At 34.2% G+C, this 22615-nt stretch overlaps 1 protein-coding gene across 1 annotated transcript; it reads left to right on the top strand.

Moving 5' to 3' along the window:
• The first annotated feature begins 5203 nt into the window (after positions 1 to 5203).
• On the top strand, positions 5204 to 22251 carry LOC115970575 (TMV resistance protein N-like). Its single transcript, XM_031090185.1, has 6 exons — positions 5204 to 5736; positions 18738 to 19830; positions 20032 to 20304; positions 20391 to 21050; positions 21158 to 21874; positions 22168 to 22251. Exons 1-6 carry the CDS (start codon positions 5204 to 5206, stop codon positions 22249 to 22251), a joined length of 3360 nt encoding a protein of 1119 aa, XP_030946045.1.
• Positions 22252 to 22615: the final 364 nt, after the last annotated feature.

Raw genomic sequence — 22615 nt, forward strand, 5'->3', positions numbered from 1 at the left:
TTTTTAAATGGATTATTAATCAATACACTAAAGATATTCATTAGTATTTTCCAAAAAAAAGTTTCACTTTAGCTGTTGGATACGCATAATTGCATATACACATCTAAATTCTATGACATTTGAGTGAAGCTTTAGGTTTATTGTGCACTTTTGTGTTACAACCTCACCTTTTCTTTCATGTCTATGTTTATTTTTAAAATATAAATAAATAAACGCCATGAAATAGCTAAAATGAGAACCGATCATCATTTGAGGAGCTGCTAACAAAAGAAAAACTTGTACAAGAATAAGATTACTTGAAACTAGTTTGATATAGCATGACTAAAAAAGTGTACAGCCTAAAAACAATGACGCGTAAAACATTGAAAGAAAAAAAAAAAAAATCAAATTTCCATCCTCAAATGGAAGAAACCCATAAAGGAAAATAAAATTGTAGGGACTAGGGAGGAAGATTTTTTGAGATTGATGGAAATAGGACGTTGGGTTAGTACATTGCATTGCGCGTTGTCAGAATAAAAGTAAGAAAATTAAGCTGACATATTATTATTGTCAAAAGAACATATTCAAAGCATTTCAATTCCCTCGTGAATTATGTTAACATTATTATTGTTTTTGTCTTCATTTCAACTCCGTAGTCTTTACTCTTTACTTTCTCTGAAAAATGAAAAGGCAGGGGACAACTTTCTTTACTTTCATACATGAATGAAAGCCTCTTTTTCAAAGCATTTAATCCCTTTCCTACTGCTTTTTCATTTCGTAACACACTGATTGGATCCCTGTCTCTAATTCCAGTTTAGTCTTTTATCAATTTTCCAATCAAAAGAACACATTCAAAGCATTTCAATCCCCTCGTGAATTATGTTAACGAGTGTTCTTAAAATATTAGTTAATAATTTATTTTTAAAAAGTTCTGACACTATTTTTATAAAAAATGAAAAAATGTGTCAAGATATTAATTATTTTTTTCTTTTTCCATAAAAACATCCTTTAAATGGATTGTTAAGGTACATTCATTAGTATTTACCTTCACTCTTTTATCAATAAAACAAAATTATAACCTTTCTAATTAAGAGTTTGTCCCACGTAATTTAGAGAATTTTTCTAAAATTTAATAACCATTTTGCTCAGGCATTGCAATGTGATTTCCAATAAGTTTGTTTCCTTACTCGGAGCGAATTTTCTTGCAACTACTTGCTAAGGTTCCAAAACTAATTTCCTAGCAAAAAATTGAAACAAAAAAGTGTTGATATTAATGATATTTATAATATATATGAATTACATTCTATTTACTTTATTTAAAAATGTGTTTTTTTTAAAGGTAAAAATGTATTTGTAGGGACACGATTTTTAACGACCCAAGAATGACATTGGGTTCATATGTAATGGGCCCGAACAATATAATTTGTAGAGAGTGGGCTTTAAAGGCTTGCCCTTGGTCGCCGGGCAACAGTCTGGTCCTGATTTTATGGGAGCTCATACAAAGGTAGGTTTGGCCTGAATAGCTAAGCCTTACATCGATGTAGCTTGAAGGGTTTGACTCCTCGGACTTAGTCCAAGGAGCATCACATTCTTCCCATTCTTCTTTTTTGTAGGATCTTTCTATCCCCCCCCTCTCTCTCAACTTTTTTTCCCTTTTATACTAGTGTTTACTTCCCCCCTCGTGTCCACGTGTAAGTTTTGCTTTTTGAGGTATAGACTTGTCCTATCCATCCGTACATCCGAGTGATTGGGGGTGGTTGGGAAAGATTAAACAGCATGGTCTGAAGTATGGGCCTGTCAGATGTGGGGCTCTATACTGTGATGTTGGTAGTTTTCTCCCTTGTCCTGCCCCTGTATTGAGTTTGTCATTTTCTTCAGACGTTTTGTGAGGTGTTGAGCGTGAGATCATCCTCGGCCACATCTTTGGGCCTTGGTGGGGCTTTCATCATACGTCCTCGGCCTGGGCTTTGGGCCCTGAATGTAAAGTGGGCTGGGACCTCAGATTTTGGGCTCCACAGTATTAGTTGTATGTTAACATGTTATAACTCACAAAACTTTTTATTCTCAAAAAATAAAAAACCCACAAAGCTATATATCTTTAATTTAGTTTATCTGCTAATCTAACCCATTATACGTTTTTTGATACTATGCAATTAGCAGCTGTGATGTTACATTATACCGTCATATTATATTATTAAAAAAGAGAACATTAGGGATCCAAAAAAAAATGTCACAACACTTTTTTTTTTTGAGAAAGTCAAAACCCTTATTTTTTGTTGTGGTAAATTATGGTATAATATTATATTATTCTAATTAATTTTTATTTAACATGTGAGGTTGTGATAGACTGAAACCTTAGAACAAATCATTGTAGAATTTCTCACATTAGTTTTTGGATATTTTCTTTTCACCCTTTGCTATTTTATTTGCTTAAATCTATTTTTTAGCAAATAAATAAATATTTTTAAAAGAAAAATTCTTAGTTTACAATATTGTATTATCATTCTATTAATGTAAAATTTACATTATTTCTAAAATAAATGTGTATAACATTATATATTTTTATGCAAATGTGTAAAATGTTGTACATATTTATTTAGTCTACGCGGTAAATCTTACATTAATAATACATTGTCAGCATATAATTGTCATTTTTTAAAAACAAAACTTTTTTTTTTCTTCGGAGTTTTTTTCTCAAATTTTAGCAAATAAGTTAACAGAATGCCAAATTCACACACTGTTCTTAATTTTTCATTAGCATTGGACGTTGCTAATCCTCAGTCAAAACTCAAAAACGAAAAACGAAATAGGTTTTTTTTTTTTTTTTCGAAGTTAGAATAAAAGCTAAAAAGTAGGGCCAGTGGTGTTCTAATTTTCTATTGCGCGTTGTCAGAAAAAAGTAGGAGCACTGTACCTTTGTGTAAAAAAGGCAATGCAAAGACTCGTGGGACAGTGGAAGAACTGTACTACTGTTTTGTCTAATCTTCTTGGATATTTCCTGGAACGTAAATCGAAGACGTGTTGTATACTGTTATGGACTCTATCATCACTGTCCCAATCAAACGAAATAGGTTTTTTTTTTTCGAAGTTAGAATAAAAGCTAAAAAGTAGGGCCAGTAGTGTTCTAATTTTCTATTGCGCGTTGTCAGAAAAAAGTAGGAGCACTGTACCTTTGTGTAAAAAAGGCAATGCAAAGACTCGTGGGACAGTGGAACTGTACTACTGTTTTGTCTAAGCTTCTTGGAATACTGGAACGTAAATCGAAGACGTGTTGTATATTGTTATGGACTCTATCATCAATGTCCCAATCAAACGAACACAAATTCAAAACCCTGAACTTTGATAAATATTGTCTGAGTGTTTAGACTCTATAGATGTTTGTCAAGCGTTTACTCTCGGCTTTGATGGATTACCAAATGATTATCTTGAGCTTTGAAGAATATTGCTATGGTTTTTTTTGGGCATAGGCTTGGATGTGTTTGTTGGACTTTCCGGATTTTGCCAACAAGAATTTTGGGCTTTATGGGAATGGTTTAATTTGTGGTCCAATTTTGCTAATGATTTGAGAAATATTTATGGGAGCCAAAATAATTTAAGAAGCTTATTTAGGTATTTTTGGTGAGTGGGTAAATGAAATTTGGACATGTGGAATGTGAGAAAAATTGTACCTCAACAACATTATAACTATCTAATGTGACTGTAGAAGAAATATAGATAATAAACAAATACTAGATAAAAAAATATTAGGTTACCAATGAATACAATGGTTGTTACAACCCGGGAAAAACATTAGCCACATTTATATTTAGCAAAAGAAAAAAACATTAGCCACATTTGCAAACCCAAAATGACTATAAGTTACAATTGAAACCCCATTAAAAAAAATTGCAATTGAGACTTCATGTTTGTTTAGAAATAACTTATTTAGCTTTTTACTGAAAGTATGTTAAAGTATACTTGTACCTTGAAAAAATTTGAAAAAGTAAAAAAAATGCAAAAAAAAAAAAAAAAAAATTAAAAAAACTGTACATAAAAACTAAAAGCTAAAAGCTGAAACTAATACCAAACAGCCTAAGATCCAAGTACTAAACATCTAATGTGGGACTTAGCACATGACAAACCAACACACAAACAAACAATTCAATTCATTTAAATTCGCACAATTTGGAAATCACAAAGGTAATTACCATTATACACGACGTTAGGATCCAATGTGATGTTTTGCTATTTTGTTATGTCATGATAAGAACGTGATGTTTTGCTATTTTGTTATATCATGATAAGAATTAGATATACCCTACCATAGAAAAATAGAAAGTGTGAGTATTGGAGAAGAGAATATCTAAGATATAACAAAATGTCACAACATCCTTATTTTCAGTTGTGGTAAATTATGGTATATTATTTCATTACTTTAATTAATTTTATTTTAACATTTGTGTTAGAACTGCTTTTCCTCTCTCTTGTGTGTATGTGTGTTTGTTTTTCAAAAAAAAAAAAAAAATCTATGTAAGATTTACATTGCCTCTAAATAAATATGTACAACATTGTACATTATTATGCAAATGTGTAAAATGCTATACATATTTATTTAATTAGTCTAAAATGTAAATCTTACCTGTAAACATATAATTGTCTTTTTATTTTTAAAAAGAAGCTAATTATTTTTTTTATATGGAGTTTTTGTCTCAAATTTTAGCAAATAAGTTAATAGGATGCCAAATTCACTTCCTGTTCTTAATTTTTCATTGGCATCGGGAGTTGCTAATTCCGGTCAAAACTCAAAAACGAAAAAAGAAAATTAGTTAAAAAAGAAGAAGCGAAATTAGAATAAAAAATAAAAAGTAAAAAAGTAGGCAAGTAGTGTTCTAATTTTCTGAGGTGATGCTGAATAAAGGTCTATTGCGCGTTGTCAGAGGAAAAAAAAAAGTAAAAACTCATGACGCGTGGTACGATGGAACTGTACTGCTGTTTTGTGTTTCCTAATTGCTAGTTGCCTTCTTGGAACCTTCTTGTTAGGAAAAACAAAGACGTGTTATAAATATAATTCACTCTATCATCAATTTTCCACTCAAACGAACAGATTCAAAACCTTTCAATTTCAGTGCTCTCGACTCAAATTGCCCGATTTCACTCATCTCTTATCATAATTCCCATTTCATCACATCTTTGGTCTTTTATCTTATCCTCCTTTTTTTTACATCTTCTTAATCTTCTTATACCAATGGCTTTCCAGACCAACAAAGGAGACATCTCCTCCTTCTCCTCTTCTTCTTCTTCTTCTTTTTCAGCTACTTCTTCCACTCACCGATGGCGCTATGAGGTCTTCTTAAGCTTTAGAGGTGAAGATACCCGCAATGGTTTTACAAGCCATTTACATAAAGCTTTATGTGACAAAGGTTTTAACACCTTCATTGATAATAACCTTCAGGGAGGAGGAGAAATTTCAATTGAACTTCTTAAAACCATTGAATCATCAAAAGTTTCAATCATTGTGTTCTCTGAGAACTATGCTTCTTCTTCTTGGTGTTTGGATGAACTTATCAAGATTCTCGAGTGTAAAAAAAATATTGGCCAGTTAGTTTTACCTGTTTTTTACAATGTGGATCCATCAGAAGTACGTGGACAAAAGAAAGGGTTTGGGGTGGCCTTGACAGAACATGAAGAAAAATTCAAAGATAATATTGACAAGGTGAAGAATTGGAGGACGGCTTTAAAGGAAGTTGGAAGTTTGTCTGGATGGCACTATAAGAATGGGTATGTAATTCATGACTTGTCTTATGCTTTTCGTTGCTTCATAATTCTAAAGCCCGTTTGGTAACGTTGTTCTAGTAATGTTATTTAAATATTGTGGAAATATGTGTGTAAAAAAAATGTTATGAAAATACATGTTGTGTTATTTAACAACGAAAATTTTTGTTCAAACAACATTGCCAAATGCCCCCCTAAATTTCTAATGGTTTATTATAACTCATAACCACTGCATGCAAATTATGAAAGAATTCTATTTTGTAGCGGTGGAGACAAAAGTATTCTCCAAAATTATTAAGTAAAACTTGAACAACTTTTCTTGTTCCTAAACTTTGTTAAGAAAATATTCGTAGCTAAAACTATGTGGCTGCATTCTATGATCACATTATTGGGAGGTAATATCTATTTTTCAGTATCAAATCTTTGAGTATTTTAGAGAAAAAGTATTTTATGTATCAAATACATGTAATATCTCTGTCAAAAAAGTGTTACTAAAAAGTCGACCCAATTTGGTACTATTGAGGCCCCGTGGGTAGCCCACTAACACAATTGATTTGACTGTGAGCTAATTTTTCTGTCAATAGGTGTCCGCTTGGCCCACTAGTGTGGCCCAGAAGCCTACACCTCTAGCTCTATCCATCGCCAATAATTTATAAGCATTTTTTTTGGGGAGGAAAAGGGGGTGGTTTGGAATTTATGATATAAGATAGGATAGATTCTTGAGACCACTTGACCAGTAAGGTACTTAAGTGGTTATATTAAGTTATGCATTATATATAAATATATATTTTGTAGTTAAAATTTTTTTTTTAAAAAATTATGGACATTTGGCATTGGTAGTAAAATGTATGTGACAAGTTTATATATATATATATATATGTGTGTGACATAAAGTTATGTGATATTTATAAATGGATTGAAAACTACAAATGATAGACGTGTGTAAGGGGCAACCTAGTTGGATATTTAGATTTGAGTAATGCTACAAATACAAATTATTTTACAATATTTTTACAAATTATTGATGTGATAAATTCTTACTAGTTCTAAAATGGGTCCATCACTAATTGCACATTTTCACTTACAATAACTATTTGAAAAATGTTAAAACCACATCAACAATTTGTAAAAATATTATAAAATAATTTGTATTTATAGCATTACTTTTTAAATTTTATAGTTACACAACTATTCTTATATTCTAATGGGAATAAGGGATGCATTATGTACTAATTTATTCTAATCCGTAAAAGTTATGCAAAACATGCCTATTTGGTCCTTATTTTATAGGGGTTTTATGACGTATAGTATAATTATAATATTTTTTAAAATTTTTGAGCCAATAAAGGCCCTCTAAAAACCAAATAAAGGCCCATTAAAAGCCTATTATACTTGACCCACGTGCCTAGCCCTCTAAAGGTCTAATGGGCACTGCCCATAGGTTGGGCTTGGGCCGAGGTTTTTTTTTTTTAGCTTGCTTAACCTAGATTCTTGACTGGTCAATGACTTGCTCGACCCGGCCTATTGCACCTAGCACATGGGCTGAGTACAAACAAGCCAACCCAATTCATTGTCGACCATAACTCTCGCATTGTGTGGGTCCTATCCACAAGTGGATTGGGCCCACACAATGTGAGAGAAATTCTATATGTATGTGATGAATAAGATATTGTAAGGAACCTAGTGGTTTCCAATGAGGATGGATAAGAATTGTAGAGAAATTGACTTAATTCGAGATAATCACTCTCCATAAAGAAATATTAAGAAAGAGAAAGGAAATGCACTAAGCAATAAGCTAATTTATTCTTCAATAATAGAAATGTGATTAGGTATTTATAAAACCATATAATTATTCTATTGACCCACATGACCTTATCTTAATGTTCTTATTACTACCTATGTGCATTAATAATTTCAACATGTTTTAAATGTGATTAACATGCTTAGAATTGTAACTAACTAATTAACTAACTAAATAAATGCAACATTACAACAATTATTATCTATACACCTATAGGGGTTCTAACAGATACCACCTTCTTTTTTGTGGGTCCAAAATCTTAAGTTTCAACATTTGGGATGGGTGATTGGGTAGTAACTTATGGATGTTATGACATTTTTTTCTCTAAAAATATGCATTAGTATGGATGGCTTGCCCATAACTTACTTGTACCTTGAAATCTAAATATTAAAAATTATAAAATTAATAAATTAATTATGCAACCAACTTAAAGATTGTGAATCTTCTTAAATTGCATTTATCATAAATAATATCTTTTTAAAACAATTATCATAGAATAAATAAGAGAGTAAAACAATTACCATAGAATAATAGTGTTAAAATATCTAAGTTATAAAAATTCAAATTTATATATATTGAATATCATCTTACATGCTTGAACATATTTAAATAAAAAGATCGATGTAGCAATAATTAAAAAAAATGAATAATATAGGCCCTGTTTGGTAACGGTGTTTAAATAACGAAAAATGTTGTTTAAACACCATAACACGCATTTCCACACACTTTTTCACCCACATGTATTTCCACAAAACTTAAATAATGTTACTAGAAATCTCTTACCAAATAGACCCATAGTTTCTAGTTTTTTGTTTTTTTGTTTTTGTTTGTTTGTGCGTGTGTTTATCTTGAAGCAATAAAGGTCTCAAACTCCTAGATAAGGAATCCAAAAGACCATAAAAGCCAAATTTTCCCTTTTATTTGTTTTTTTGGGGATGGGCTGAAATTTTCAGTTTATTTGTAATTTTAGCTTATTTTTACTATTATTCATGGGTTTTATTACACTTTTTGATACTATTCATAAATCCTATTATACTATTCAACTTTTTTTTTCTATAGTTTTAGCAAAATTTTTTCAATTTTAACTAAATAAACTGTTTTCAAACAGACACATAAAAGATAATGGACAAATACCCTCTACTTAGTTATACATTACGTTATCTTTTGATTCCTATAATAATTTTTTCACAACAAAGTTACTAAATATCCTTAAGGGGGAAATGCAAATGGCCAAATATTTAAGAGGGTGGAGCTGCAAATAAATGTGTCGAATTTTTAATATTCAAAATTTCAAATTTCACAACTTTAAACTCAAAACCTTTTTATTGAAAATAACATTTAACTTTTCTAATGTGGTCAAAGGAAAAAAGAAATTCTTGACATGATATATTATAATGATATCTCCTAATCAATGGCGAATTTTGTATGTTATTTTATAAAAAAAAAAATATTTACAATGTTATATACTTTTAAGGTCATTAAATAACCCTTTGATAATTAGATATGAAATCTAATATAGAAAATACTCTTATGTTAATTTAAAATAAAAATCATCATACATCTTTGAAAAATCAAGTAATACATAGAATATTTTTAAAATTTTGGAGTATAAGATTGTAAGGACGCGATTCGTGGCGGACCGTGACAGTATCGGGTTCGCACGTGAAAAGGCTCCTAACAATATCATTTGTAGAGCGTGGGTTTGGAAGGCTAGGCCTTGGTTGATAGGCGGTGGGTTTTTCACGGTGTTCGTACCAGTTTCAGTTTTCCTACACCCCTGGAGTCTTTTTCCTAGAGGTGGGCTGGGAGGCTCTGGTTTCTGGCCATTTTTCCCAACCCCTTCTCTAGTTTACTTATCTTTCCTTTTATATCTCCTTGCGTTCATTGTCCTTCGTCCACGTATAGGGTCAACTTTTCCAAGACTGATACTTGTCCCATCAGCCCATACCCAAAGTCGTTGGGGATGGTTGTAAAAGCCAAAGAATGCGGCTCTGTCGGGTTCAGAACATTAAATGGCAATAACAGCAGCTTTCCCTGGATATTTTAGATCTTTCTTCCATGTTCCAGTCCTATACCGTTTTTACCCTTCCCTTTGGAGGTACTGTGGGTCTGCCGAGGACTGAACTACCCTCGGCGGTACCCAAAGGCTATTTCGTTGAACTTGGGCCATAATCCTCCTCGGCCTGGGCCTTTGGACTCTCCCTGGGTAGAGGGGCCTGGCCCATAAATCATTTGCGCCCCACATTAGCCCCTCAAAACCCGGCTGTCCAACCTCTGGGCTGGACAGGGGGGTTTTGGTGATGCCAAACTTCTTCCTACGGCCCAATCCATTCGGCCTATTGAACATGCTGGCGGCGCTTCATATGCCCAAGAGGTGCACCGGTCTACGAGACAGTTTTTAATTTCGCGCTTGATGCATTCTTATCGCTTGGGGTATTCAAAACGCGCTTTGAATAATCACTATTTACGAGACTACTTTAATTCGACGGTTTATTTTGATGGGGTGGAGAAGCGGAACCGGCGTGTTTGGGTTTGCTGGTTCCTTTGGAGATCTGAACCTATTAAATGCCCCCCGCTCCGCCCTCTGTATAAGTAGGACAGGAGGAGGTGATTGTTTTTACCAAAAATCCCTTTTCATCCTCCTGCGACTCTGGAATACTTAGCCTCCCTTAAGGTTCGGTTTACTCGCCGGTTTATACACTTAATCGTAAAATACTTTACCATAACAACAAGGGATGCAAAAGTCCCACCCCTCCCAAAAACGCCACGTTCCGATAAAGCTTATCATGGCTCGATCGGGACAAGGATGGCGAAGACTTAAAATCAACCTCATCCTTCTTTCAGTCAAAATCCGAAGCAGGGACTCGTCACGTCAAACTTTCGACGTGACTGAGTCGAGAACACCCAAGATCGTTACCATCCGGCTCCTCACGAGCGTACCTAATATGGCACCGGCGTGTTAGGAGTCAGGGCGGAGGCAAGGGCTAAGTGCTTCTGCTTCTCCCTCTTTTGCTCCTTGGTGCCCTTCCCCTCCCTCTTCTTATTGTCTTCCCAGCACCAGTTCCGCCCTGGTGCTGTTTCTTTTCTATCTTTTGTTCCTCTCTTTGTCTCTTCATCTCTCTCTCTTCTTCTCCTCCTTTTTTACTCATGTCCTTCATCTTCTTTATTCATCCCCCTCATCTTCGTCATTGATTTCTTCCTTACTATTTCCTTCTTCTTCATTCATTTTCTTTTTTAAAGTGAGTCTCTCTCTCAGTATGAGCAGCAATGAGGCAGAGATTGGAGAAACTTTGAAGACGAGTTTAAAAGACGCTTGACAGTTTACTTTTCTGTACTACAGATGTAATGGTTGCTTAGGCAGTTTACATTTTGTATAGGCTCGTTTGAGCCCCTTTTTGTATGTTGTAATGATTTTTTTATATTAATAAAAATTGTTGTCTACCTTATTTCGCATGTTATGTCTCTATGTTTTCATAAATTTGCAAGCGCTGTTCGGCACAATAATATAGCATCTAAATCAATGACGACTAAGACCAAAATATTTGATAATAAAATGATGTCGCCATAGCTTTAGTAGAAGTGCTTGGCACAATAAGGCCGACCCGTAAAAAAAAATAGTACTCACCCGGAACTAGCCGAGGAGAGAACCGAAGGCTTGATGCCGTGTGAGAAATAGCCGTCCGAGGACATATCCCCTACCAAATGAATAGCCCTCTTATATGACTAAATGCTGGGGCGTTCCACCCCCTTCCTTACACCTTTATTGGCCTTAACATTTTATGGTGTTTAAGCCGTGGATGAAGTGACCTGACATTTTTACCAAGTAACCTTTCTTATGAGAGTCAAACCTTTTCTTATCCAAGTATTTGGTTTTCCCATAGGCTTGAGTCCGAGGACCATGCAAGACCTTGGTTCTGTCCAATAACTTGTAATTTTTATAATTTTTCGTGCTTGGCTTCCCCATAGACTTGAGTCCGAGGACCATACAAGGCCTTGGTTCTGCCCAAAAACTTGTAATTTTTATAATTTTTTGTACTTGGTTTCCCCATAGGCTTGAGTCCGAGGACCATACAAGGCCTTGGTTCTGCCCAAAAACTTGTAATTTTTATAATTTTTCGTACTTGGTTTCCCCATAGGCTTGAGTCCGAGGACCATACAAGGCCTTGGTTCTGTTCCTGGGCCCATATGCCGAACGGGCCTGGGCCGCGAATTTACTGGGCCCACAAATTAAGAGGTGTTTCCATAACTTTTGATCACGCGGTACCTTTTGGCGTCCCAGTGTTCGAGGTGCACCTTCTCGAGACTCCTTTAATCTCAGGGTTGCAGACGACGTTGGAAGTCGAGCCAGAGACGTTTTGTCTGTAGCGTTCCTTGGGACGCTGCGCGAATTAAATGCCACCACCTTATCTTTTAACATAAATAGGAGAGAAAGTTGCTCCTTTTCACACACAAATCTTTCAGATTCCTCCCTTAGTTCATCATGCTTGAGGCAGAGATTGGGAAAAAGGAGCTCCCTCCGCCACAAAGGCGTCATGTCCCCCCGAGACTCAGAGTAGGGAGGTACAGGCCAAGGAGGTGCAAGTTCAAGGGAGCATTCCATTTCGTCATAGGGGAGAGGGTCCTCTTCCCTCTTTTAGTCGAAATCCGAAGCAGGTTCTGGTCATGCCAGTTTTTCGGTATGTCCAAAGAAGGAATTTCCACCATCAGCACTGTCTACCTTGTGGCAGGCAAATTTTTGTGGGGGCTTCCCAACCTCAAGCTCCTAGCACCTTTTCTGTAGATGGTGTTAGCCTGAGGTCAGGTTCTTTGGCTGCCTGAGTTATGGGCATGCAGAGGTGTCGAGAAATGGTTTCCTTAGACAATAACTTGGCGCAGTAGCCAACCTCTCCTCTGAGCTGTTCCCACGGCCTTCTCTCCACTCGCTTGTATTTTCCTTTACTTATGTAGTCAGCTTCAGTGTAAGCTTGTTTCAGCTTTTCATTGTACACTGTACTGTTCCTTTGTCTTAATAAAATATGTGTCTATTTCTCCATACATATCTTTCTTCTCCGTAACAACTACTTTATGCATGAATATTAAATGCAAGCTTGCCCTTAAGGATATTCCAGGCAGAAAAAATGCTTTAACACGGGTTCCTACTAATTTAAACTCACAAATATTATCAAGTATAACAATGGTAACTTTCAATAAATTAAATTCTTGGAACTAACCGGGATAAGCGCTGAGTACTACGCGATGCATGCTAGACCAATGTCCGAGAACGATAATCTCTAAATAATTCGTCTGAAAGGGTAGCTAAGTAGCGAGGGACTTTGGTTGTGCTTTTGGGGTAATATGTTGCGCCGTATCGCATCAACCCCTTTGATACTGGGGATCCGAGGGTAGACCGAGGAATCCGCGCCATCAAGGTATTAACTCGTCTGCTAACGCGGAGTTCTCTTCGGAGGGATTTCGAGGTTTACGGGCCATAGTTTTTTCTTTAAATAGTTGGTTCCTCATCCAAGTAATTGGTTTCCCCACAGGCTTGAGTCCGAGGACTTTGCAATGCCTTGGTTCTGTCCAAAACCTAGTTTTCATTACATCCAGGTAGTTGGTTTCCCCTGAGGCTTGGGTCCGAGGACCATGCAATGCCTTAGTTCTGTCCAAAACCTAGTTTTCCACATCCAGGTAGTTGGTTTCCCCTGAGGCCTGGGTCCGTGGACCATGCAATGCCTTGGTTCTGTCCAAAACCTAGTTTTCTCATTGTGTGGGATCTTGGCTTTAGGGGAGTTAGCTCCTCGGCCAAGCCCCTAGAGTTTATCCATACGGTTAACGTTACAAGGTACCTAGTTTACTCTTTACAGGGGACCTTGGCTTTAAGGGAGTTGGCTCCCCAACCAAACCCCTAATCAAGAAACATAGTCTCTAACAGAACTTTATACTAGAACTCTATAACCGACTGTTAGATATAACGAAGAAGCTCTATCGACCCACTTCCTATACCAACACACAAGCCTTTCCCACAGACGGCGCCAATTGTAAGGACGCGATTCGTGGCGGACCGTGACAGTGTCGGGTTCGCACGTGAAAAGGCCCCTAACAATATCATTTGTAGAGCGTGGGTTTGGAAGGCTAGGCCTTGGTTGATAGGCGGTGGGTTTTTCACGGTGTTCGTACCAGTTTCAGTTTTCCTACACCCCTGGAGTCTTTTTCCTAGAGGTGGGCTGGGAGGCTCTGGTTTCTGGCCATTTTTCCCAACCCCTTCTCTAGTTTACTTATCTTTCCTTTTATATCTCCTTGCGTTCATTGTCCTTCGTCCACGTATAGGGTCAACTTTTCCAAGACTGATACTTGTCCCATCAGCCCATACCCAAAGTCGTTGGGGATGGTTGTAAAAGCCAAAGAATGCGGCTCTGTCGGGTTCAGAACATTAAATGGCAATAACAGCAGCTTTCCCTGGATATTTTAGATCTTTCTTCCATGTTCCAGTCCTATACCGTTTTTACCCTTCCCTTTGGAGGTACTGTGGGTCTGCCGAGGACTGAACTACCCTCGGCGGTACCCAAAGGCTATTTCGTTGAACTTGGGCCATAATCCTCCTCGGCCTGGGCCTTTGGACTCTCCCTGGGTAGAGGGGCCTGACCCATAAATCATTTGCGCCCCACAAAGATCATATTGTTAATATTTCTCTAAGTTAATTTAATTTTTAAGTATTCTAATGATTTTTTTGGAATTTTTTATATTCAAATTTAATCTTTTAACGTCTTATATTACTAATGAAAGTCTCATGTGTTGCACAGTTTTAGTCATAAATTTTCTTTATATATTTTTTTTGAGAAACAATAACTAAATGAATTATTATTACATAATTTTAGAACTTGTATCTAAGTAAATAAATTACTATTATTATAATAACTTGTAATGAATTGCTCATAAAATGTATAATTTTGTATATTTATCCTTATATATAATATATCTAATTACAATGATCAATAAAAACTTTTTTACTTTTTTAATAACTCCTTATCTCTTTATGAAGAGGTGGATTTGAACTCTAGTGGTTAAATTGTTTCTGATACTTGCAATAATAAAGTTATCCAAAAAGAATTAATTCCAAATTAAAAATTAAAAAATAAATTGTACTTGTACACTTAAAAGAAATTTAATTTTTATGTTTTATTTTGATATTTAAATCACCTGTTTTAGTGTTTATTTTATTCAAATGGTTATATCACCCACTTAATTGTAAGACTGACATATGTAGTATTCACATGTAACATTCTAACTTACTAATAAATAAATAAAAATGTAGCACCCTAACTCATAATAACGTCTCTAATTGTATTGTGATTTAGCCTTTAAGAATGCATATATTAATTCCCACCACGGAAACTTAAGTGTAGCAATGTAGCTCATATACTTGCACGTCATGCGCAATATGTGGAAAATGAAATAGTGTGGTTAGAAGAACTGAAGAAGTACTGGATTGTATTGCAGATGCAACCCAAAAAGATATGTTATAATTTGGCTTTCATTGTGTAATAAAAAAGCAGTAAGTATTTTCCTTAAAAAAAAAAAAACTCTAATACTCTGTTAAAAAATGTTAATTGAAAACAAGCAACCAAAAAAAAAAAAAAAAAAAGTAAATTATAACTTACATTGACATTACATAATTTGTGGTAATCAAATTTTTTTTTTTTTAATAAATTACGTAACTTTTCATCTATTAATAACTTTTATCTTTAATATTGGATTATTCAATAGTTGTCTGACACTCTGACATGAAAGAAGTGGTCGTTTAATTTTTCTCAAAAATCCCAAAGACCTCCCATAAAAAGTAAAAAATAAAACATATTCTATTTAATAAGAATATAAGGGATGAATTAAACCCCTTCCAACTCTGCTGTTTGGATCTAATACTCTAGAATTAAGGTAGTTAGGCTGTGAACATTAGTGTTAGAAATCGAATTATTTTATCTTAAAAGTTAATTTAGACCTAGCAAACCCAGGTCTGACGAGTAAGGGGTCAAATCGGATACGGGTAAAGCATCGATCAAACTAAAACATGTTTCTATTCCTATAACATTTTTATGGTTTTTGATGCATCGGATCAATCTGGTATCCATATATTTTCAAGTAGGAAAAAGAAGTTGAACTTATTTTTTAACATCTTTCTTTCTTATTTTTTACATAAAAAAATAACAATAAAATACTAAAAAGTAAATTTTTTTAGAAATATATAAATCATTAATTTTACATTCTGGCAACTAAATCTAATAATCTTCTAATCCACAATTTTCACAAAGGAAGAAATTAAAATGCATAAATTTTTTATGCATGCACCATTAAATAAAGTTAAATCATCTACAATTTTTTTCGTATATTTCCTTAAAAATAAAAGAACAATTATAATAGTTAAAAATAAAATTTTTTGTAATATATAAATCATTAATTTAACCGTCTTGTAATTAAATATAACAATTTTCTAATCAAATAAATCCTCAAATGAAGAAAATAAAATGCGTACATTTTTTTATGCATGAAACATAAATAAACTTAAATCATTTATAAAGAAGAAATAAATATATAGAGAGCTTGAAGAATAAAATCCAATATGTTAGGCAAAAAAAGGAGTAAATAATTTATGATAAAATCTATATGATAAATGTAAGGACACGATTTGGTGACGAACCTAAACAGTATTGGGTTCGTACGTAAAAGGCCCAGACAATATGATTTGTAGAGCGTGGGTGTAAAGAGCTAGATTAACGGTGGTATCTACCTCCAAAATTTTCTTTCAAGCCCATACCATGTTTTCCTTCTCTTTTGTTGGTATAATCAACGCCTTTTCTTAAATCCCTAGTGTTACTCTCTCTCCCTCTCTTCTTCCTTCTTTCTCTTCAGTTTTGTGTGTGTTCTCCTTTTTTTCTCGATCCCCTTCTTCATGTTCCTCTTTTAGTTTATATACTCCCCTTCGCGATCCATCTTCACCGAACACGTGTAGATTGTGCCCGGGGGATTTCTTTCTGTCCCATCTGGCGCCTCCTGGAACTTCCTATGGGCAGCTGTAAGGCTGCTTTCCTGCTGCTCAGGTATCACCTCCACATGCAGCCAGAGAGTTGGTTGAGAGGTCATTAATGCGGAGGCAGCTATAGTTTCAGATATTTGTTGGCCTTATCTCTTTCATCTTTAGTCGGCTACTCTACCCCTTGAGATGACCTACTTCTGAGGTCTGATCGTGGTGATACCACGTCCTGATCGTCTTCGGACGCGATCGTCCTCGGACGCATACTGCCGAGGAGGATGGCGTCCTCGGACGGGTGCACGACCTCGGATGGGCCACTGGCCCAACAATCCTCAACCAATTCTGAATCCTATGGGCCTATTGACCGAATGATCCCCACAATAAACTTACTGGAAAAAAAAAAAAAAAAAAACACTTAATGTTAGTAGTCAATCTGTCACTGAATATATATATATATATATATATATTGAGAAAGTGAAAATATTTATATTTGAAAATTGCAAATCATGATGAGTAACGTCATCAGTTCTTTTATGTGCAATATCTAAAATCTAATATAATCTTAGTATACAATATAATATGGGTCAATAAAAAAAATTAAATCATAAATTATCTAATAGAGAGTACAAATATGTTGGGTCGAGGTTTGCTGACTTAGTAGAGTCTTGTCATGATCAAGTATAGAACAAGCAAAAACATGTTACTATTTCTACTACGAAATATCCTTTATTTTTCTCAACATTTCGTGATATAGTACAAAATTTAATGATACTGCTAAAATATTTGATTAGATGTCATTTACTTTAATTAATAATATATTAAGTGTAAGTAGTAAGTCACAGAACTAAATATCTTGAATTTAGTTCATTTCATATTAAAATTTGCAACTAGTCCAACTCAGTTTACTTGCTATAATGTCTATAATTAATTTCCTAGCAAAAAAGAATGTACAAAATTTAAAGATACTGCTCAAATATTTAAACCACTTGACTAGTAGAATACTTAGGTGGTTGTGCTAAGTTATGCATTATAAATATATATTTTGTAATTTGAATTTTTTATTTATTTTATAAAATGGACATTTGGCAATGGTTGAAAATGTATGTGAAAACACTGAAAAGTTTATATATATATATATATATATGTATATGTATATATTTATATTTGACATAAAGTTATTTGATATGTACAAATAGATTGAGAATTACAAATGATAGATGTATGTAGGTGCCAACCTAGTTGGATATTCAGATTTTGTAGTTACTATTCTTCTTATCCTAATAGGAATAATGAACACATCAATATGTAAATTATTAATTTTACAGTCTAGTAAATAAATATAATAATCTTCTAATCCAATAAATCCACAAATGAAAAAAAAAAATAAAAGGCATACATTTTTTATGCATGAAACATTAAATAAAGTTAAATCATCTATAAGAAGAAATAAATATATAGAGAGCTTGAAGAATAAAATATAATATATTAGGCAAAAAAAGAGTAAATAATTTATAATAAAATCTAAATGATGAACTTGTGTTGTGGGGGGGGGGGGGGGGGGGGGGTGCTATAACGTTAGTGGTCAACCTGTCACTGAAAATATTTATATTTGAAAAGTGCAATTCATGATGAGTAATGTCATTAGTTCTTTTATGTATAATATCGAAAATCTAATATAACATTAGTATACAATATAATATGGGTCATAAAATACGTTGGGTGGAGGTTTGACTTGGTAGAGTCGGGTCATAATCAAATGTAGAACAAGCAAAAACATGTTACTATTTCTACTACCATATCCTTTATATTTCTCAAAATTTCGTGATATAGTACAAAATTTAATGATACTGCTAAAATTTTTGATTTGATGTCATTTACTTTAATTATTAATATATTAAGTGTAAGTAGTAAGGCACAGAACTAAGCACCTTGAATTTAGTTCATTTCATATTAAAATTTGCAACTGTTCCAACTCAGTTACTTGCTAAAATGTGTACAATTAATTTCCTAGCAAAAAGGAATGAACAAAATTTAAAGATACTGCTCAAATATTTGAATTATATGTCATTTAATTTAATTTATAATCTCTTAAAGTATAAGTAGTAAGGTACAGAACTAGGCATCTTGAGTTTAGTTCATTTCATATTAATATTTGCAACTAATCCAACTCATTAAATGTTTCTTTTACTTTATGGTTTGCAGGGACAATGAAGCTAAATTTATCGAAACAATTGTTGAAGATATACCAGAATGCACGCCGTTATTTGTTGGCAATTGCCTTGTTGGAGTAAAACCTCGTGCCAAGGCCGTAGAATCGTGTTTAAGTATGGAGTTAAATGAAGTTCGCATGGTAGTGATTCATGGCCTTCCCGGAATAGGTAAGACTACAATTGCAAAAGCAGTTTATAACAGAATTGCTAATCATTTTGATGGAAGCAGTTTTTTAGAGAATGTTAGAGAAACTTTGGAGACGAAGGATGGCATTATCAAACTACAAGGTCAACTTCTTAAAGAGATTTCAAGGGATAAAAATTTGAAAATTCACAGCACATCAAAAGGAATCAATTTGATAAAAAATAGACTTCGTGGTAAAAAGTTTCTTTTAATTCTTGATGATGTGGATACATTGGAAAGAATAGAAAAATTGCTTGGAGATTGTAATTGGTTTACTTCAGGAAGTAGAGTTATTATAACAACAACAGTAGATCCACAATTGTTAGCTACTCCTGGATATACAACTTATAAGGTCGAGGAATTAGACAAACATGAAGCTCTTCAACTCTTTGTAAAGTATGCCTTCCTTGGAAAGAAACCTAATAAAGAATATTCTGAACTTACAAACCAATTTATACAGTATGCCCAAGGCCTTCCGCTTGCTGTTAAAATAATAGCTCGTGATTTGCTTGGAAGAGCTAAACATGAATGGGAAAGTACATTAGAAAAGTATAACCGAATTCCCAATAAAGACATTCAACAAGTACTTAAAGTAAGTTATGATAGATTGGAGGGAATCGAACAAGATATTTTCCTTGATATTGCATGTTTCTTCAAGGGATGGACCAAGGATGATGTTGTAGATATATTAAATGCTTGTGATTTATGTGCAGATTATTATATTCCAAGACTTGTTAATAAATGTCTCATTACTGTGTGTCATGATGGTAAATTGTTGTCAATGCATGACCTGATACAAAAAATGGGTAGGGAAGTTGTTCGACAAGAATCTTCACATATTCATGAACGTAGCAGGTTATGGTATTATAAAGATGCTCGTGAAGTACTAAAGGGGAATAAGGTATAAGTTCTTTTTCTTCTATTTTTTCAAAAAAGAAAAAACTTTCACTAGGTAAAAGTCATATATTTTTTCTTTTTAACATTGTATAAAATATGAAGTTTATTAGTATCATTTATGCTGAAATTTTCAAAATTTTTATACTTTTTGTTTTTGGTAAATTCTATTGTTAATTATGGTTCACTTGATGCTTTATCCAATTAGGGGTCAGACAAAATTCGAGGTATAATGTTGCATTCACCTGAACCGGTAAATGTGCAACTACACCCTGATGTTTTCAAAAGGATGGAAAATCTCAAGATACTTCTTGTTGATAACATAAATATTTGTGAAGCAATTCAATATCTTCCCGACGGGATAAGGATTCTCAGTTGGCCTAAATATCCTTTTCGCTTGCCATCCAAATATTGTCCTCGACAACTTGTTAGGCTCGATATGCCATATAGTCGCATTGGGTTGGAAAAGTTTTGCAAGCAGGTACAATTACTAATATTTTTTTAATTAAGTTTTTATTAAATTTATATTCTAAAGTTTGTTGAAGTTATTTATTTATTTTTCTACAGGAGTTCCAGTTAGAAAATATGAAACATCTCAATCTCAGTCACTGTGAATTTATAACCAAATTACCTGATTTATGCACCCCAAACTTAGAGACATTGGACCTTTCTTTTTGTAGAAATTTATTTAAGATTCACGAGTCCGGTCAATTTCTTCATAAGCTTAAAAGGTGGAATCTTAATTATTGCACAAAACTTCAAAATCTTCCAAACAACCTCATGTTGACATCTCTTGAAGTTCTGAAGGAATTAACCCTTGAGCATTGCGATAACCTTCGGGATCTTCCAGATGGCATTTATAAATTGCAACAGCTTCGGGAGTTGTTGACTCCTACTGCCAAATTGAGACCGACATGCAATTCTTTTGATAGCTCCTCCGGTTATGGGTTTCTGAAAATGAAATACCTGTATCTCGGCGGCTGTAAAAGCATAATTGAATTAGATCTTTTGATGAAGCCAGATTACTTCCCCGCATTGAAAGAGATAGATCTAGGTGATACCAATATTATTACCATCCCCGAAAGCATTAGCAGATTTCCTAGATTATATAAACTTAATATTGATTGTTGCACGCACCTTCGCGAAGTTCAAGGACTTCCACTATCGATAGATACGATTTATGCACAACATTGCCCGTTGTTGGATTATGAATCGCTATTGTATCAGGTCTCTCTCTTTCTTTTAGTTATAAAGAAACAATTTTTGTTACTTTCTCTAAATGCTTTACGAGATTTGGTAAATGAAAAATGTTGAATTTTGTAATTGCAATGCAGGTAATAGAAATTATGGGGATTTTACCGAATGGAGTATGTGGTAGTGCAAGAAGCAATGAATTAATGGATCCACAGTTCACCGATTACTTCCCATCTGAAACTGAGGGTGCTCAATCTGAATCCGAATCTGAAGATGGGGACATATCACAGTTCTCCAATTATATTTCTGAATGGTGTACGCTTTGGGTATCGGGAACTGAGATTCCATGGTTCAATCATCAAAGTGTTGAAAGTAATTCCATATTGTTCTGGGTTGGTCGCAACTGTTCACAATTGACTCTCTATTTTGCTTTTGGAACAATTTCCGTCGTCAACTGTTCGTGCTATTTTTACATTTCCATCAATGGTTGTAAAGTTGGGGGTTCGACCTCATTTGCAATTTATAATAATCTTCTACTTTTTGAAACTATATCTCGTGGTCTTCTGCAAGATTATTTGAATCACTCAAATCCAACTGACCAGAATTATGTTGAGATTACATATGAAACCCGTGGGCATGCAGAGCCACCAATAAAAGCCACAAGGTGGGGGGTCCACGTAGAGAGCATCCGTCCTCCTCAAGAATATGGTATACCTAACTTACCCCTTCTAACTGCTGGACATGATGATGTTGATTACTGGAGCGAGTTGCCATTTTATGGATCTGATGATTTGGAAGCAGAAGAAGAAGAATATCAGTCTCCTCATGACACATCTAGGTCCTGCATGAGTTGGCTAGTTGGCCCAACCACCATGATTTTTTCGCTGTTGCTGCTCGGAAGATTTTTGATGAAACCAAGGACATTTTGATGAGCTCTGAAGGAATATGCCTCAATCGAAAAATTACATTGAAACTGTTTCTCCTCTGTCATTTCTTTTGCATTCATGCCAAGGTATGTTTCCCTTTTTAGTACCATTGTTTCATTTGCGTCTTTTACCCAATGGCGATGGGTATCATATTTAAAAAAAATATTATTTGTAAGATAATTATTTTCATTTTTGTTTAATTGATCTTTTTTCGGTTAATGCAGTTGACTGGGATGGTTGCGGTTAAAGTCACTGGTAAGCCCCAGATTTCCTTGGATGTGAGTTTAGTCTTGTTTTCATTTGTATGATTTTGTGTTTTTTGATCTGATTTGTCAAATTGAGATGCATAATTTCTGCTCAGTTTAGCATGTGACCTTACCGTGGTGAGGAAAAATCTTGCAGTTGTTTCCTAGTTTTATTTTTTCGTTTGGACTTGATTGGTTTCTTAATTAAAAAATTTATGTACATCAATTGCATAGAATCCTGACTTTTGTAGAAAATGTGTATCATTTTGAATTTTAGAAGGTACTTCGAATTTGTTTGGCTGTGTACAAGATTGTTTGAGATAAATTGTAAATGATTTGCATTACAGCATCACACCTAAATGGTCTATATAATAGTTTTCTGGGTTAGCTAGTCATTTAAGATGCTAACCAAAAATTAAAATGGCTG

Source organism: Quercus lobata, chromosome 12 (genome assembly GCF_001633185.2).
Source record: "Quercus lobata isolate SW786 chromosome 12, ValleyOak3.0 Primary Assembly, whole genome shotgun sequence".
Lineage (NCBI taxonomy): Eukaryota > Viridiplantae > Streptophyta > Magnoliopsida > Fagales > Fagaceae > Quercus > Quercus lobata.

Excerpts from the sequence above, each read along its gene's own strand:
- LOC115970575 (XM_031090185.1), top strand. The coding sequence starts at position 5,204 with ATGGCTTTCCAGACCAACAAAGGAGACATCTCCTCCTTCTCCTCTTCT. Across the intron at positions 19,831-20,031 it reads AAGTACTAAAGGGGAATAAG|GGGTCAGACAAAATTCGAGG; the intron begins GTATAAGTTCTT and ends TTATCCAATTAG. Across the intron at positions 20,305-20,390 it reads TGGAAAAGTTTTGCAAGCAG|GAGTTCCAGTTAGAAAATAT; the intron begins GTACAATTACTA and ends ATTTTTCTACAG.